This window comes from Mastigoproctus giganteus, chromosome 10, assembly GCF_048544385.1.
Source record: "Mastigoproctus giganteus isolate SK-2022 chromosome 10, ASM4854438v1, whole genome shotgun sequence".
In the NCBI taxonomy this organism is placed as follows: Eukaryota; Metazoa; Arthropoda; class Arachnida; order Uropygi; family Thelyphonidae; genus Mastigoproctus; species Mastigoproctus giganteus.
Window position 1 is genome coordinate 54,957,837 of NC_143584.1, and position 18,207 is coordinate 54,976,043.

Below are 18,207 nucleotides of genomic sequence, written 5' to 3' on the forward strand. Positions count from 1 at the left end.
AGGTTCAATCCCCTTGTAGGATTCTCAGTGATCCGTGTCATGTCAATTGATTTAAAGAACTCACAGAGCCTGACAAAGAGGTGATGGAAGTTTGGAGGTAGGTTAAAATCGCCACAAACAAAGTGTTGTGCAGATGGATGAAGATAGTTGAGGAGCTAGTTCCCCAGATCTTCAATGATTTCAGTTGTTGGTCCTGGGGGAATATAAACAGAAGTGATATCTATGTGGCTGGAGTGGAAGGGTAGCAAGACTATAATTGTTTCAAAAGATTGTGTTGTAGTTGAGTGTGCATAAGAGAATATGGAGGTGTTACACATATCGCTACTCCGCCACCTCTAGTGCTCCCTGGCAGCAGATATCAGCGGCCTGAGAGAAAAAGATCTGTTCAGTGTCCTCTAGTTTATTCCTAATGGACCTAATATTTTGGAAGTACACCCTAATAATAGGTGTTCAGCAAACTTCCGTCCTGACCGGAGGTATCCTTACTTAATTGGCATGTTGGAAAGCGAATGGCATGACTCCTCATCGTAAGGTGAACCAGAATTTGACGACGATTATCCAAGTAATGCCAACCTAAGCGATTCGAACTTTAGAGTTACCTATATACCACAATTAAAAATCTGAATTCCCTTATTACTCACTCTAATTATAACAATGCTGCAATATCCAAGCCATACAAAGGTTCTACGTATATTAAGTAGTAAACTACAAATTCTTTAGTAAATTAAAAAATAAAATAACAAACGTGACTAGGACCATAAAGCTACTTATAGAGTATGGTTTAATATGACAATTAAGTCAATAAAATGTAAAATGTAAAAAAAAAAAAAAAAAAATAAGTCAGTAAAATTCTTCAAAAACTTTTTTTTTTTTTTTTTGCATTAGCATTATTAGCATTAGTAGAGGCATTTGATGCAAGAAAGCAAGCTTATGCAGCATCAGCCAAAAAAAAAAACCACTTCCACTTCACCCCTCTGTTCGTTCAAAATACCTGTCCAGCTGAGCCTTAAACTTATTTAGGCTATCAACCTCCACCACAAGGGATGGAAGTCTGTTCCACCAACCAACCACCCGCTGGCTAAAGGCAAATTTCCGCACGTCTATCCTACATCTGTCTTTCCTCAATTTGAATTTATGCCCTCTCAGGTGATTTTTCTGAGCTGGAGGAAGAATCCCATCAGCATTGAGCATGCTTAAACCATTCAAGGCTTTATACACCTCTATCAGATCACCTCGCTGGTGCCTAGTCTCCAGACACTGTAATTTGCAAAACTTAAGCCTTTCTTCGTAAGAGCACCCCTTTGTTTCATTCACTAATCTTGTTGCCCTTCTCTGTACTCGTTCCAGCAGCTCTACATCCTTCTTGAAATGAGGCCTCCAGACCTGTATACAGTACTCTAGGTGTGGCCTGACCATCGCCTTATACAAGGGAATAATCACCTCCTTATCCCTGCTGGAAAAATTCCTGTATATCATTGACAATACTCCATGAGCTACTCTTGCAGCCCGTCTGCACTGCTCAGAGAACTTCATATCTGCCTGCACAACCACCCCCAAGTCCCTTTCATTCTCTACCACTGTCAGTGTTGTACCACAGAGTTGATACGTTGCTCTGGGGTTGCTGTTTCCCATGTGTAGTACTTTACATTTGTCAATGTTAAACTTCATTTGCCACCTCTCAGCCCATCTGCTCAACCTTTCCAGATCCTGTTGCAGCAGCATAGTGTCCTTGACAACCCTGCCAACCTTTGTATCGTCTGCAAACTTGGACATTAAGCCCGATATACCATCATCAATATCATTTATAAATACAGAAAACAATAATGGACCCAACACTGAGCCCTGAGGGACTCCACTAATAACATCAGTCCACGATGAGCAGTGTCCATTGATTACCACTCTCTGTCTTCTCCCCCTCAACCACCCCTTTATCCATAGCAGCAATTTGCCTCCAATGTCACACTGCTCCAATTTGTGTAGCAGTCTTCCATGTGCAACAGTATCAAAAGCCTTTCTAAGATCCAAGTATATAATATCAAAGTTATTCCCTGCATCCAGTTCTTTTGTGACTGCATCATAGTATCCAATCAAGTTGGTCAGGCAAGACTTCCCCTTAACAAAACCATGCTGTGTCTGAGCTATAACTGAAGTCTTGTCTAAATGATCCTGCAGTGCTTCTTTAACCAGTGCCTCCATTAATTTTCCTGGAACAGAAGTTAAGCTCACAGGTCTATAATTACTTGTGTCAGCCTTTGATCCTCCTTTGTGAATTGGGGTCACATTTGCACATTTCCAGTCTATGGGTACCTCCCCTGAGTCCAAGGAAGCTTTCATAATTATGGCTAAGGGTTTGCTTACTTCCTTTGCTGCCTCCTTTAATATAACTGGATAGATCCCATCCGCCCCGGGTGCCTTTCTTGTGTTTATCTTCAACAGTTTCTCCTCCACTTTACTCCCAGTTATTTCAAGATTCTGTAGCTTACTGCTAGAGTTGAATACACCTCTGGCATTCCCCTCGCTGAATAACTCCTCATGTGTGAATGTCGATGCAAAATATTCATTTAGTTTGTTAGCTACCTGAGCAGGATCATCAACACTTGACCCATCAATATCAAGTGGACCAATCTGATTCATCCCCTTCCTTCTAGAGTTTACATAAGTAAAGAACTCTTTGCTGTTTTTCTTTGCATCCCTTGCCAAGGATGCAAAGAAAAACAGCAAAGAGTTTCTTGCTGTTTTTCAGCAACTTATGCAACTTATGTTTCTTGGAGCTGATAATTCTTTGCCTAGCATTTGGATACTCTCATCCCTGAGTACTTACTTTTGTACTCTGCATTGCTTCATTCATACTTGCAGCACAATTATAAATAGCTCTTATTATGTTATAAATTATATGTTTACAGCTAAGTTGACTTCCTGGTGAATATATAAGGTGCTATCCAAATGTTCCTGAAATTTGTTCCTAGAAGTAGTTCCAGGAACTACTTCTAGTAAGGACTTGTGGTGCTAGTAATACCATGCATCCTTTGTGAATCAGTGCCACGTGGCGTTGGTCTGGACAGAGTCACTGAATATTTATGCACAGTTCTTTTGTGGTGTGTTTTGCATAGTTTGTGATGGCAGTTGTGAGAAAGCAACATGCTTGCATCGTTTTGTTTCCTTCTTAACAATACAGCAGCAGAAACCCATAAGAAGTTGAAGCAAGCTTTTGGTGACAATGCTTTAAGCGAGACGCTTTTTTTTTTTTTTTTTTTATTAAAAAAAAAAAGATAAGTACTACGGTTAAACCAGTAGACCTACTACTGGTTTAACCGTTTTAAAAACAGTCGAATGTCGGTTGATGACGATAATCGCTCTGGGCGTCCATCATCTAACACCACCCTAGAAAATGTCACAAAACTTCAGGCAGCAATCCGTGAAGACTGCAGGTAAACCATTCACAATATTTGTGGCATTTTAGGACTATCGTACGGCATGTATCAGCAGATTTTTTCAATGAGTTCAACATGAGAAGGATTGCGACCAAGTTAGTGCCACAGTTACTGAGTGAAGGCCAAAAGCAGCATCAGAGGGAAGTTAGCAGAGAGCTTCAACAACGGGCCAGGAGTGATCGAAACTTCCTTTCTACCGTCGTCACTGGTGATGAGAGTTGGAAATATGGGTATGACACAGAAACCAAGCAATAATCAATAATCAGTGGAAGAGCCCATCTTCACCCCGACAAGTGGGGAGCAATGAGAAATCCATAAGAAATTCGTCCCTCCTGGCCAGACCGTCAACGAAAAGTTCTACTGCAACATCCTGAGGTGGTTAAGGGAAGCCATCAGGAGGAAACATCCAGAAGTGGTGCACAAAGAACTGGGTCCATCATGACAATGCAACAGCCCACACATCTCTTACTGTAGCGCAGTTTTTGGCATCCAACAACATGGCAATCTTCCCCCTCTTTTATTCCCAGACTTAGTCCCCTGCAGCTTTTTCCTCTTCCCAAGAATGAAAATCAAGCTGAAGGATCGAAGATTTCACAGCATACAGGATATCCAAACCATGCAGGCAGTGCTGAACACTATGACGAAGGACTTTCAGGACACATTCAAATCATGGGAGAAGCGCTGGGATTGGTATTTATGCTCTCAAGGGGACTACTTCGAAGGTGACTGTGGCGAATAAGACCCAGGGTGAGTCTAATTTATTTTATAAATACATTTCAGGAACTTTTGGGGGGTAGCACCTCGTATATAATGATATCGAAATAATATCAAATTTTTCAGACTGTATAAGAGCTGAGAAATTTGGGAGGTAAGAAAAGGCAGATAATATTGCCATCGATGCTTAATACTATTTTCATTAGAAGAATGTACATGTACATCATGTAGAAATAATAACAACAGTGTTTTCATGTGCATTTATTATTCGTTTTGAATGGTTACAGAGTGAGAAGTGAAACTACTCTGGGAAAAAATTCTTTGTTTGCATAAAGAAAAGTACATACATAAACCAGGTATGCATGCATTAGTGTGAGTATTAGTCTGAATTAGCAAAGAAGTTGCATTTGAATTCATAAAGTATATAGAATAAATTTTATCCAAACAGGTTGTTTTAGCAGTATCCAACATTTGGCTGTTTATGGTTCATCTGATAAGAAACAACTACATTATCATATTAATTAAACATTAAATTAATTAATTACTTACTCTTCATATTCACAATGCTCATATGCATGCCTTTCATTTTTACAGCGATAAACAAATGGAAAAACATCTTTACGACAGGACATGAATTTAAGCAGCAAATGGGAACAATAATCTCTTCTCTTCAAAGGTATTTTAGCTGACTGCAACTCCTCTTCTGTAGCAACCATCACTAAAAAAAACGCCAATTTTGTGTTTAAAATAGTTATTTCATTTGGGAAAATTTTAGTAACAAATAATAAGATAAAGAAAGCCTGCATGAGAATGACGAGAAGTGTTGGATAACTTACACAGAAAATTAGTTTCCCGATACAGCACTCTGGCGCTGCTCACTCAGTAAACAGATGGTAGATGTTATCAGTCTGGAGCAAAGTCGAGAATGATATATTGATTGACAGGTAGGCGTGGCAAACGATGTGCTGATTGGTGCACGAACACAACACACAATAACATCAGTTTAGTATCACTTTAGCAGCACTAATGGTAACTTGTCCTAATCGCACATGCCCTAACCTTTTTTCACCATTACAGTAATTCATAATGGTGAAAAAAGGTCTGGTTACCTAGACTTGAATCCCATAGGAGCTTGAAGCCCTCCCAGAGTAGAGGGGGTAACCTAACCTTTATTCTTTAGAATCAGTCATATTTAGAAATACATTCATAAAAAAATAAATTTTTTTATGACTGTATTTTTATTTTCTTGTTCAATAATATACCCTAATGGTGAAAAAAGGTCAGGTTACCTCCACTTGAATCCCATGGGAGCTTGAACTTCTCCTGAAATGGAGGGGATAACCTAACCTTTTTTTTTTTAGAATAATGGGTGGACTAGCACATAAACTGTTTATTAACAAAATATTAATTTTTTATTACTGTACTTTTATTTTTAAAGACACTTGTGCGGATACACACTTATCATAATGTCAATCAGCACCTTAAAAGATTCGTGCTACTATTACCTGTTCACTACAAAACTATTATGCACCATTCTTTACTGGTAAATACACATCATAATGCCAACCAATGACTACACAGTAGCTTGTTGTCTATCGCGCCCACCACCAATCATTTCATCATTTGCCATGCCTACCTGTCAATCAATATATCCTTTTTGATTTCTCCTCCAGACCGATAACACCTACAGTCTGTTTACTGAGCGATAAGCGCTAGAGTCCGGTGTCAGGAAACTAATTTTCTGCATAAGTTATCGGATGTTTCTTGTCGTTCTCGTGCAGGCTTTCTTTACCTTAGCCATAATTTCTTATACAATATTTTAAAAGTTTGTTTATGGAACTAAATTATTAACTCTGTATTATGAAATACTAGCACAAGTTTTAAAATGCATGTCATGGTGAAAAAGGATTACTAATTACGGGTCCAAGTTGAAAAACACTTATTTGGATCCCAGCAAAGTGGGTAGATTTTTTGGTAAAATTGCCTGGTTTTTTTAGTTTCTATCTGTTCTAAATTAAGTTTTTACTGTGCTGATCTGGACAAACATTCAACAGTTATATTAAATTACACATATAGTCAAATTTTAGTGGAATATGCCTCTGACATCATAGGCAAGCATTCTTTTACCAGTTTTTGTATAATTAGAACTAGTATATACAGCGTTGCTCAAAAAAATTGCATCACTTGCAAAACTCACTGATGCTATGAAATTTGGCAATAAATCATATATATTTTGTAATAGCATTACCCTATTGCATCATCTATCTCTAGCAAGCTCTCTTAGTTGATGTCACATGCCATGCATGATTGTGTCTCCCTAGCAGCAGCAGCAGCATAAACAGAGTGCATGTGCCATGAGACCAGTATTCTGTGCTATTGCAATGGCTAAGTTTTAACAATTAATGCCATGTAGGAAAAATGTTGCTGCTGCATTGAATGCAGAGGCACATTCTACGCACCAAATAGTTAAAAGGATTCACTGTAATCAGTCAACAGCAGCACGTTTGTAACGAAAATTATCAGAAATTAGCAGTCTAAACAGAAAAAAAATAAAGTGGATGTCCACAAATATCTTTTGCAGTGCAGGGCAGATTTCTGATCCATCTGCATGTCTGAAATAGATCTTCATTGACATATCTCAAAACACATGGGAGGAGGATACAGGAGTAAAGGCAAGTAGTGCTACAGTATGTAGACACCTTTTCTCATCAGAATTAGTAGCATGCAACCTCAGAAAAAAGCCACTTTTATGTAAAAAATGAAAGCCCTGCACCTAAAGTGGACAAAAGAGCATGCTCGTTGGTCTGAGGTTCAGCGGAAGCGTGTTATTTTCTCTGATGAATCAAAATTCAATTTGCATGGTTCAGATAGCCAGCAGACTGTTAGATAAACATGAGGAGGAAAAGAATTTCATCCTGACTGTATCATCTCCACAGTTTTGGTTATTTGGTTTTTTTTTTAGGAGCATTAGCAACTAAGGCCATATTGCTCTGGGAATATGCGGTGGTCATTCCCTGACCTTTCCGCATCCTCCGTATTTGGTGGTGACAGGCTCGAACCCCGGTCTAATCAAGAAGCGTGTGCTATGCACTGCTGCTTCTTCTCACCTGTCTACGGAAGCACCCATCTCCACACTGAAATATTCTGCATCTCAAATGATATGGTATATCATATAGAGGAATTGGTCGTATTTCATACAGAGGCGTTGGTCGCCTTGAATTTGCGAAGAGTACATGAACATCCTTGAGACAAAATTACTTCTTACAATTAGAGAACAGTAGCCAAGTGATCAGGAGTGGGAGTGCAGTAGCACATGCTCTTTGAGTAGACCATGGTTCAAACCCCTGACTGATAAATACGATCAATCTGCCAACCTGCACTGGACCAACAAGGCAGATTATGGTCCATTTCCCTCAACATGAATTGTTGAAGCAGCATCCATCCTGCAGTGCGTTGATAATGGCTGCAGTTTTTTTTTTTTTTTTTTATAGAGATGTTGCCAATTGCATTTTTTTAGGACAATTCTGCTCCACATCATAGAGCAAAAAATATAAGTACTACTTATTAAAATTACCAATTTTAAATTTATGAAACGTCACACTCTTGCTTAAATAAATGTAATATATTTCATTTTCTTTACTGCCCACAGGTTTAAAAATGTATGAAGGATAAACCAATTCATACAATAACATGGCCTGGGAACAGCCCAGGCCTCAATAAAACTGAAAATTGTTGGAACAAAACGGGTGTTTGAGTAATCCAAAAGAAAAACCAAAAACACTTAGAAGGCTACAGGAACATTAATCTGTGTTTGGAACCATGAGATTTCCGAAGAATACATTCAGAACCTTATTCAATTGATGCCATAATGAAGTGCAGCAATCATCAAAGAACTGGGCCAATAAAATATTAGTGAGCACTTTATTGTATTTTTTTGTTATACAGCTGCCCGCAGTGGTGGGATTCAAATAATTTAACAACTGGTTCGCTGCCCTAATGACTGTTCTAAGTATAAAAATACTATATACCAAAAAGTAGTTTTATTATTTCATGCAGTTAATACTTAAATAAGAACAATAAAAGAGGTCCACAAAACTAGATTATGTTATAAGAAAAAGTTTTAAAATATTAATGAAAAAATATTAAATACCTGACAAAAACAATAAAACTGTTATTTAAGATATTTCCATATTGCTTCTTAATTGGCGTCCTCACTTGCAATTTTCTTCGCTTTTATCCGAGCATCATCGGCTGAGTGATTTATCCTTAACCATCTTTTCATTGGAGGAGTAGGATCCCATTCCTTTAGAGGTAGGCCGATTAGACTAATAGTCATTGTGTTTGATATATTAGAAACAGTTAGGTGACTTTTCTTCTCTGAACATTATGTTCATCTTTAAAAAACCCCTTTCCACTTCTGCTGAACTTACAGCAATTGTTGTGACAATATTTTTAGGTCTTTGAACACTTTCAGGAATTGCATAATTCTGGGAATTTTTTAAAACGTTTTCCACAAAATCTCGATAACCATTAATATCATAAAATTCGGTAATTAAAAATGTCATTAAATAAGAGCAATTGTTCTTCAGTTGCTTTCCATGGAACTAGTACTTCTTCAATATTCCAGTAACCTGGCTCCAAAAAATTGAGAAATTGTAATTTATTGCTATCTTGAAATTGGCTGCAACTTGCTTTTAAATGTTCACAATCCATTAGTCTTTTTTTTTTCAAATTTGTTACGTTTTCTAAAAGTCTTTCCTGAGGAAGCCCAACAAATCGATGATTTTCTACAAATTTTATATTTTTGAAGGTTTCTGAAGTAATTAATTCATCAACTTTTTTTTTTGTATATACCCTTTTCCTTTCCAAGCATTTGAAATGCTTTAATAGATCTTATTCGAGTTTTTCATCCTTTATTATGTCTATATTTCTTGCTTGCAGTGCATCTGAAAGAAGAGAAATTTCATATAAAATATCAATCATCAATGCCAAATCAGTTATAAAATATATTTTTTCAAGACGGGTAGCCATACCTAAGTACTTTTTATTTGAATAAAAATAGTGATGTAGCGCTGGATAAGCGCGCCACACAGCTATGGTTGACCTTAACTACAGGCAGCCATCTTGGTCCCAAAACTCTTCAAATCTTTATAATTTCAATTCCAAGTTGTTCGGATATTTTGGAAAGTTCAATTTGGTTTTTATTGGATTGATGAAAAATAGTATATATCTTATCAATAAATATTTTAAAATTATTTACTTGCTTTATTTCCTTTATCGAATCATCTAAAACAAGATGGAGGCGATGATCCAGTGCCATATTATTATGTTTGGAAACTCTTTTGCAATCCTAGTGCTCACTCCAGATTTTCTCCCAAGCATAACGCTGGCACCATCGGAGCAAAATCCTATTAAATTTTTTTCTAGGTAATTCTTAGTAAGCCCAACATTATTTAAACTTTCCATAACTGAAGAACATATTGTCTCTGCATCTTGTTTTTCCAATTCAACTAGTTCAACAAAAATTGTTGGCGATGTAACTGACTCCTCAATTTTTAAGAAAAATATAATAACTGGTTTGCAGGATATCGTTGAAGCTTCGTCAATAATCAAACATATTTTCAGATTATTTTCAATAATTTTATTAAATATTTCTTTTTTAATTTCCTTTGCAATGAAATCAACTACTTTCACAGCAGTTTTACGAGAATGTAATCCTATTCCCATATCTAATCCATTTTTAATTTGCACCTCTATCTCATCTTCTATGTCTGAAAACAGTTTACATCTTTTTGCCAGGCTGCTTGTTTGTTATTTGGTTTTCAGGAACATTAGCAACTAAGGCCATATTGCTCCGGGAATATGCTGTGGTCGTTCCCTGACCTTTCCGTATTTGGTGGTGAGGGGCTCGAACCCCGGTCTAAGCAAGAAGCGTGTGCTATGCACTGCTGCTCTTTCCCACCTGGCTACGGAGGCACCTTGCCAGGCTGCAAACTGTATTAAAATTGTTATATTGTTGCACTGTCCAGCATTCAGGAAGATTATTTTCAATTTTGGAGTTATCGTTTTTTTATTTCAATAATTGACGTGCTGCTTTCTTCAAGTTGGAGTGGTTGTGCTTGTGACTGTTTTGTACCATCCAAGGCCAATTCTGATACAACAAATTCTGATTTTGGTTTCTTATTGAAAAAAATCTGTCAAACTCTGTTGCCTTTTCATCCTTTTAAGGACTGATGCAAAAAATTTTAAAAATGTTTTATTTTAATATATTATAGAGCAATAGCAGATATGTGCCTATATATTTGAATATTTTTACTGGTTCTGTCCACGTGTGGTCACATCATAAACTTTTATAAACAAAGCACTGTGCTTATACCATTGATAAACATTAGTCAGAACATTCATTTTATCGATACTAAATGAAAATTTCTTGCTGAATTAATAACAACCGTTTTTAACAACCAGTTCACCGAACTCAACAAAAAATTAGATATTGGTTCTGCCGAACTGGTTGAATCCCACCACTGGCTGCCCGTCATCTAAGTATGAGCAAAGTAACGAAATGGAAAAAAAAAAAAAAAAAAAAATCAGTTTTCAAAGAATTTTTGTTATTACATGAATCATAAATAATGTGCTATTATTTTGGAGAAAAATACTTATTTCATTGTATATTTACTTATAAGGCAGAAAAGTAAATTTTTCTCCAATTAACAGTTTCATATGCATATTGTTAATTACTTATTTACATTCCTTCAGCTATTTCTAAAAGATTAGCTGCCAGCATAAGGACAAACAACCGAAAAAATGAGATGATGCAATTTTTTGAGCATTCCGTATAAGCTGTTATCAAAAGGGTTATTTTCTTTTAAATAATATTGCAGTTTATTTTATGCCTTTCTTTATATTGTTATTTAGCAGTACTGGAAATTTTAAAATTAAAACAGTAGCTCAAAACTAAGAATAATCACTACTAGAAATATATAGTTTATGATATTTTCAAATCAGTATTATTTCTATATTTAAAACTGTAGTGTGGGATATTTTAAGAAGTACTTCATAGTATTACAAACAGTTTTATTAATTATATCACATCATTATGTAGTATCTAACAACAACTGGATGAAAGTAATCTTTTCATACAGAAATTAAGATGGGTAAAATTAGATGTTTTTGTTAGGTTATAAATTCATAAATAAAAACATCTAATTAGTATTTAAATTTAGAATCAACAAAAACTAAAAGTTATGGACCTCTTATAATAGGAGGGCCTATTGTGAACTTATAGGAAATAGAAAATAAGAGTTAACCTAAAAAAAAAGTACATCAGGTAAAGGGGTGAAGTTGCAACGTTAAGCTTGGTAGGGTCTCAAAAAATGTACCCTTTTTTATTGGTTCTTTACCATGTTGAAACTAACAAAAAAATTCTGCTTTCATTTAGCTGAATAAATGCATTTTTCAATCTTTGGAAAACACAAGTATTCTCCATAATTGCATCATATAGGCCTGACTAGGCAAGCAGTCAATGTGGAAGTGCAGTAGCACAAATGCTTCAGTTGACAATGGTTACGTGACTGCCAAATACAGTTAATGATAAGGTATTGTTAAACTGGCTAGTCGTAAACTACTCTGAACTATGTAGTTATGCAAGACTACACCAATGAGGCAAAGCATTATGACAACATTTCTAATATGATGTCGGTTCTCCAGATGCAGCTAAAATAGGTCTTACCCAGCGAGGCATGGACGCTACAAGATTTCTAAATGTGTCTTGTGGTATCTGGTACCAACACATAACCAGCAAATCATTTAACTCCTGTAAGGTCCGTAGTTGAGACGCCGCAGATCGGAGTTGCTTTTCCAACACAAACCACAGATGCTCGATGGGATTAATGTCTAGAGAATTTGGAGGCCAGGGAAGTCTTCCTCATGTTCCACAAACCAGTCTCGAACAATCTGGGCAATGTGGCATGGCGCATTATCCTGCTGAAAGATGGCACTACTAGAGGGGAAGACCATTGCCATGAAAGGGTGTACCTACTCAGCAATGATGTTTAGGTAGGTGGTAGACGGCAGAGTGCCCGGCAGATGGATGACTGGACTGCTGGGTATCCCAGCAGAACATCATCCAAAGCATGACACCACCACCACTGGCTTGTTTTTGTCCCACAGTGCATCCAGGCACCATCACTTCCCCAGGTAAGCGACGCACACATACACGGCCGTCCACATGGTGCAACAGGAAACGTGATTCATAGGACCAGGTGACCTTCTTCCAATCACTGAAGGTCCAGTTTCGATGCTTGCATGCCCATTGTAGGCACTGTCCTGGTGAACCGTAGTTAGCATGGGCACTCTGAGTGGTCTGCGGCTACACAGTCCCATTTTCAGCAGGGTTCGATGTACTGTGTGTTGTGACACATTACTCCCGTCACCAGCATTCCAATTACCGGCAAGTTGCGCCACAATCACCCTTCTGTTACCACATACTATCTGGGAGAGCCATCGCTCACATCAAGCATGATGAGCCATGGTCCTCCAACACCTCGCCGGTGGTTCATAGGTTCTCCCCTCCTCGGACCACTTTTGGTAGGTACTAACTACGGCCGACCATGAGCACCCCACCAGTCGTGCCGTTTCAGATATGCTCTGACCCAGTCATCTGGCCAGTACAATCTGGCCTTTGTCAAACTCGCTTAAATCCGCTGCTTTCCCATCTGAAGGGCAAGAGTAACACTGATTAACCGAGCTCAGTATCAGGTGTTTTTTATACTGTGTCACGACTAGCGCATGCGCCGTAGTTCACCTGCAGTTGCCTCGATTTGCATAACAACTCGCTGGTCATAATTTTTCAACATGTTCTGTATGCTGTGGTACACGTGCTGTAGCCACATGTTGAGAATGAAATTTTAAAATTTTTAAATCTTGCAGTAAGAATAAGGTCTAATAAATTGTGCCAATAAATGTAATTATATTACATAGGACATACAGATCATGGATGACCTTACAGAAGCAAGTAAAAAGAATTTCAAAAACTAAAGTAATGAATATCGGAAAAGGCAGGAAGAAAGGGACTTCATTACGGTAACGGTAAACAGAAGCAAAAACATTGCAGTCTTTCTTATAATTTCAATGGATGACCTCTGATAAAGACACTGAAATTGTGAAAGACTGCAATATAATCTTATTTTGGTCGCCTTTTCACTTCTAATTTTCATTTTTAATTTCCTGTCTCTTTCTTTTTCATACCATATATCGCTACATTCCTTATCCATTTAGTCAAGTTCACTTCTGGTGTATACCGTAGATTCAATAGGTTTAAACCAAAATCTTCTTCTTCACACTTTCTACATACAATATATATATACAGGGTGATTCACTACCAGTGCGACAAACTTGCAGGAGGTGTAGGGGGCACAAAGACAAATCGGAATCACATAGCATTGCAGGGTCTGAAATGGCTTCGCCATGCGGTAGAGGATGTTGAACGTGAGGTCGCGTGAACAGCGATCGCGCTGGAAGTCAGCATATGCGAACCATTTCTATTGAAGAAACCAAGTAGCAAAAATCCTCCGGAGTGGATAATCCACAGGCTCCAATAATTGGACGCGTTGCAGATGGTATGAACTCATTTGGTTTGTTGACAGTATCCTCCATACAGTGGATTGGGAAATACCCAATCGTTGGCCTATTGCTCAAGCACTCGTACTTGGATTGCCTTCTGCAAGATGTAGGACATTCTCCTCATTGTCTGGCATCCTCGTCGTTTGCTCTCGATTCACGGAACCTCTCTTGAAACAACCAGTCTCACGCAACCTTATGTGCAAACGTGTGAAAATCATATGATGTGGAGCATGCCTGTGCAGGAAACGATCCTGGTACAAGCACAGAGTGGCGCGCCATTACAGTCCACAACTCCATACGCGAGGTGCATGTCGGCCAGTTCAACGTTTGAATACTCGTCCATCCTACTGCCTCGGGAACCTGTTCACAAATGCTGACTTCCAGCGGGATCGCTGTTCACGCAACCTCCTGTTCAACGTCCTCAACGTCCTCTACCCAGGGTATGTCTGCCAGGGGCAAAGGTTGATGACGTTGTAGAGCAGATATCATCTTTTAAGGGCACAAAAGGTGATATAGTTGTACACGTTGGCACTAATGATATCAAGAGTAGGAGACCGGCAGAACTGATTAACAAGTACAGGTCACTGTTGAAAAAAAGGCGTGAAATAGGGTTGAATTTGAAAGTGTCTGCAATTCTGCCCAGACACGATAGGAGGGAGTATATGATGAGAGCTTTGTCGATCAATTCGGCCCTGGAAAGATTGTGCAAGGCTCAAGGGGTAGAATTGTTTTCAGCCTGGACTGTACTTATTAACAGGAGAGATTGCTTCTACAGGGATGGGATACACTTAAATAGAAAGGGTGCAAGAATATTTGCTGATGCTATTGAGGCAGTTAGGTGGGTCGGAAAACTGCTAGCTTGGGGGGGGGGATACAAGGACTAATAAATTAACAGTAGCAACTGGCAGAGGTGAAAGAGATTCTTGCACTGCTTCTATTGGAATGAGCAGAAGCCTGAAAAACAAGATGCAGGATATTTCAGAGACAGCTGGGAGTCATTGCGGTACAAGTAAACACATGGGTTGTGTTAGGGTAGCTAAGAATAGAAATAGGTGCATGTATACTTGCGTGTACACCAATGCTAGGAGTTTAGTAAATAAATTTGATGAATTTGAGGTATTGCTCAAAACATCAAAGGTAGATATTGTTGGGATATCAGAGACGTAGTGTCACACAGATATAAGGAATACAGAACTGGAATTTGGGGAGTACAACGTCTACAGAAAGGATAGACTGGATAGGAAGGGAGGAGGGGTTATGCTATTAGTTAAGAAATACATAAAATCCAAGGAAGTGAAGCCAGTGGACATCGCTGGACAGTGCAGTGTCGAGTCAGTTTGGTGTGACATAAGCATTGGGAGATCAAACTTGAGAGTACGAGTGTGCTATAGGCCTAATGACTCTGATGAGTATAATAAGAAACTGTACAGGGAAATAGAGTGGGCCAGTAAATCAGAGAGTCATATAATGGGTGATTTTAATTTCCCAGATACTGACTGGAATTTGGGGGCTGGTCACTCACACACTAGCAAGGCTTTTGTGGATTTATTGGATGATTGTTTTCTACATCAGCATGTTCGGGAGGCAACTAGAGGGAGAAATACTCTTGATTTGATTATCAGCAGTGATTCTTCATGCATTAAGAATCTGCAGATAAATGAACCACTAGGTGGCAGTGATCACAGTGTGCTGAAATGGGATTTACTCAAAGAGGTAACTACCATTAGGGGTAAAGGGAAGGGTTATTGCTTTCGTAAAGGCGATACGATGGACTGAGACAGTATTTAAATTCTATACAGTGGGAGAAACTGATGATGTTACAAACAGCAAATGCAAAATGGGAAGCATTCAAAGAACTTATCTTGGAAGCTACTGGGCTTTACATACCAACTAAGAAATATTGTTCAAGGTTTAGGCCAAAATGGATGTCGGATGAACTGATGAGGCATATGGCAGAGAAGAAACATGCATGGGATACATACAAATTAACACATGACACAGAAGCCTATGATAGATACAAGTTGATCTGTAACCAAGTTACAAAGGAGGTTAGGCAGGCGAAGGCAGATTACGAGAAATCTTTGGCAAGGGATGCAAAGAAAAACAGCAGAGTTCTTTACTTATGTAAACTCTAGAAGGAAGGGGATGAATCAGATTGGTCCACTTGATATCGATGGGTCAACTGTTGATGATCCTGCTCAGGTAGCTAACAAACAATGAATATTTTGCATTGACATTCACACGAGGAGTTATTTAGGGAGGGGAAAGCCAGAGGTGTATTCAACTCTAGCAGTAAGCTAGAGAATCTTGTAATAACTGAGAGTAAAGTGGAGGCGAAATTGTTGAATATAAACACAAGAAAGGCACCCGGGGTGGATAGGATCTATCCAGTTATATTAAAGGAGGCAGCAGAGGAAGTAAGCAAACCCTTAGCCATAATTATGAGAGCTTCCTTGGACTCAGGGGAGGTACCCACAGACTGGAGATGTGCTAATGTGACCCCAATTCACAAAGGAAGAACAAAGGCTGACACAAGTAATTATAGACCTGTGAGTTTAACTTCTGTTCCAGGAAAATTAATGGAGGCACTAGTTAAAGAAGCACTGCAGGATCATTTAGACAAGACTTCAGTTATATCTCGGACACAGCATGGTTTTGTTAAGGGGAAGTCTTGCCTGACCAATTTGATTGGATACTATGATGCAGTCACAAAGGAACTGGATGCAGGGAATAACTTTGATATTATATACTTGGATCTTAGAAAGGCTTTTGATACTGTTGCACATGGAAGACTGCTGCACAAATTGGAGCAGTGTGACATTGGAGGCAAATTGCTGCTTTGGATAAAGGGGTGGCTGAGGGGGAGAAGACAGAGTGGTAATCAATGGACACTGCTCATCGTGGACTAATGTTATTAGTGGAGTCCCTCAGGGCTCAGTGTTGGGTCCATTATTGTTCTCTGTATTCATAAATGATACTGATGATGGTATATCAAGCTTAATTTCGAAGTTTGCAGACGATACAAAGGTAGGCAGGGTTGTCAAGGACACTAGCATTAGTAGAGGCATTTGATGCAAGAAAGCAAGCTTATGCAGCATCAGCCAAAAAAAAAAAAAAAACCCACCCCACTTCACCCCTCTGTTCGTTCAAAATACCTGTCCAGCTGAGCCTTAAACTTATTTAGGCTATCAACTTCCACTACAAGGGATGGAAGTCTGTTCCACCAACCAACCACCCGCTGGCTAAAGGCAAATTTCCGCAAGTCTATCCTACACATGTCTTTCCTCAATTTGAATTTATGCCCTCTCAGGTGATTATTCTGAGCTAGAGGAAGAATCCCATCAGCATTGAGCATGCTCAAACCATTCAAGGCTTTATACACCTCTATCAGATCACCTCGCTGGTGCCTAGTCTCCAGACACTGTAATTTGCAAAACTTAAGCCTTTCTTCGTAAGAGCACCCTTTTGTTCCATTCACTAATCTTGTTGCCCTTCTCTGTACTCGTTCCAGCAGCTCTACATTCTTCTTGAAATGAGGCCTCCAGACCTGTATACAGTACTCTAGGTGTTGCCTGACCATTGCCTTATACAAGGGACACTACTTGTATAAGGCAATGGTCAAGGGACTTACACTACTGACACTATGCTGCCTCAACAGGATCTGGAAAGGTTGAGCAGATGGGCTGAGAGGTGGCAAATGAAGTTTAACATTGAGAAATGTAAAGTACTACATATGGGAAACAGCAACCCCAGAGCAACGTATCAACTCTGTGGTACTACACTGACAGTGGTAGAAAATGAAAGGGACCTGGGGGTGGTTGTGCAGGCAGATATGAAGTTCTCTGAGCAGTGCAGACGAGCTGCCTGCAAGAGTAGCTCATGGTGTATTGTCAATGATATATAGGAATTTTTCTAGCAGTGATAAGGAGGTGATTATTCCCTTGTATAAGGCAATGGTCAGGCCTCACCTCGAGGTCTGGAGGCCTTGTTTCAAGAAGGATGTAGAGCTGCTGGAACGAGTACAGAGAAGGGCAACAAGATTAGTGAATGGAACAAAGGGGTGCTCTTACGAAGAAAGGCTTAAGTTTTGCAAATTACAGTGTCTGGAGACTAGGCACCAGCGAGGTGATCTGATAGAGGTGTATAAAGCGTTGAATGGTTTGAGCATGCTCAATGCTGATGGGATTCTTCCTCTAGCTCAGAATAATCACCTGAGAGGGCATAAATTCAAATTGAGGAAAGACATATGTAGGATAGACTTGCGGAAATTTGCCTTTAGCCAGCGGGTGGTTGGTTGGTGGAACAGACTTCCATCCCTGGTCGTGGATGTTGATAGCCTAAATAAGTTTAAGGCTCAGCTGGACAGGTATTTTGAACGAACAGAGGGGTGAAGTGGAAGTGGTTTCTTTTTTTTTTTTTTTTTTTTTGGCTGATGCCGCAT

The 18,207-nt window shown here is 38.9% G+C and overlaps 1 protein-coding gene across 1 annotated transcript in view; it reads right to left on the reverse strand.

The window, feature by feature from the left end:
• The window catches only part of LOC150079037 (NADH dehydrogenase [ubiquinone] 1 beta subcomplex subunit 7-like), a 41,316-nt gene that overhangs the window by 13,829 nt on the left and 9,280 nt on the right, over positions 1-18,207 (reverse strand). The window contains exon 2 of the mRNA XM_090382533.1: positions 4,695-4,863. Within this exon, the coding sequence (XP_090238659.1) occupies positions 4,695-4,863 (169 nt within the window). The remainder of the gene's footprint in view (positions 1-4,694; positions 4,864-18,207) is intronic.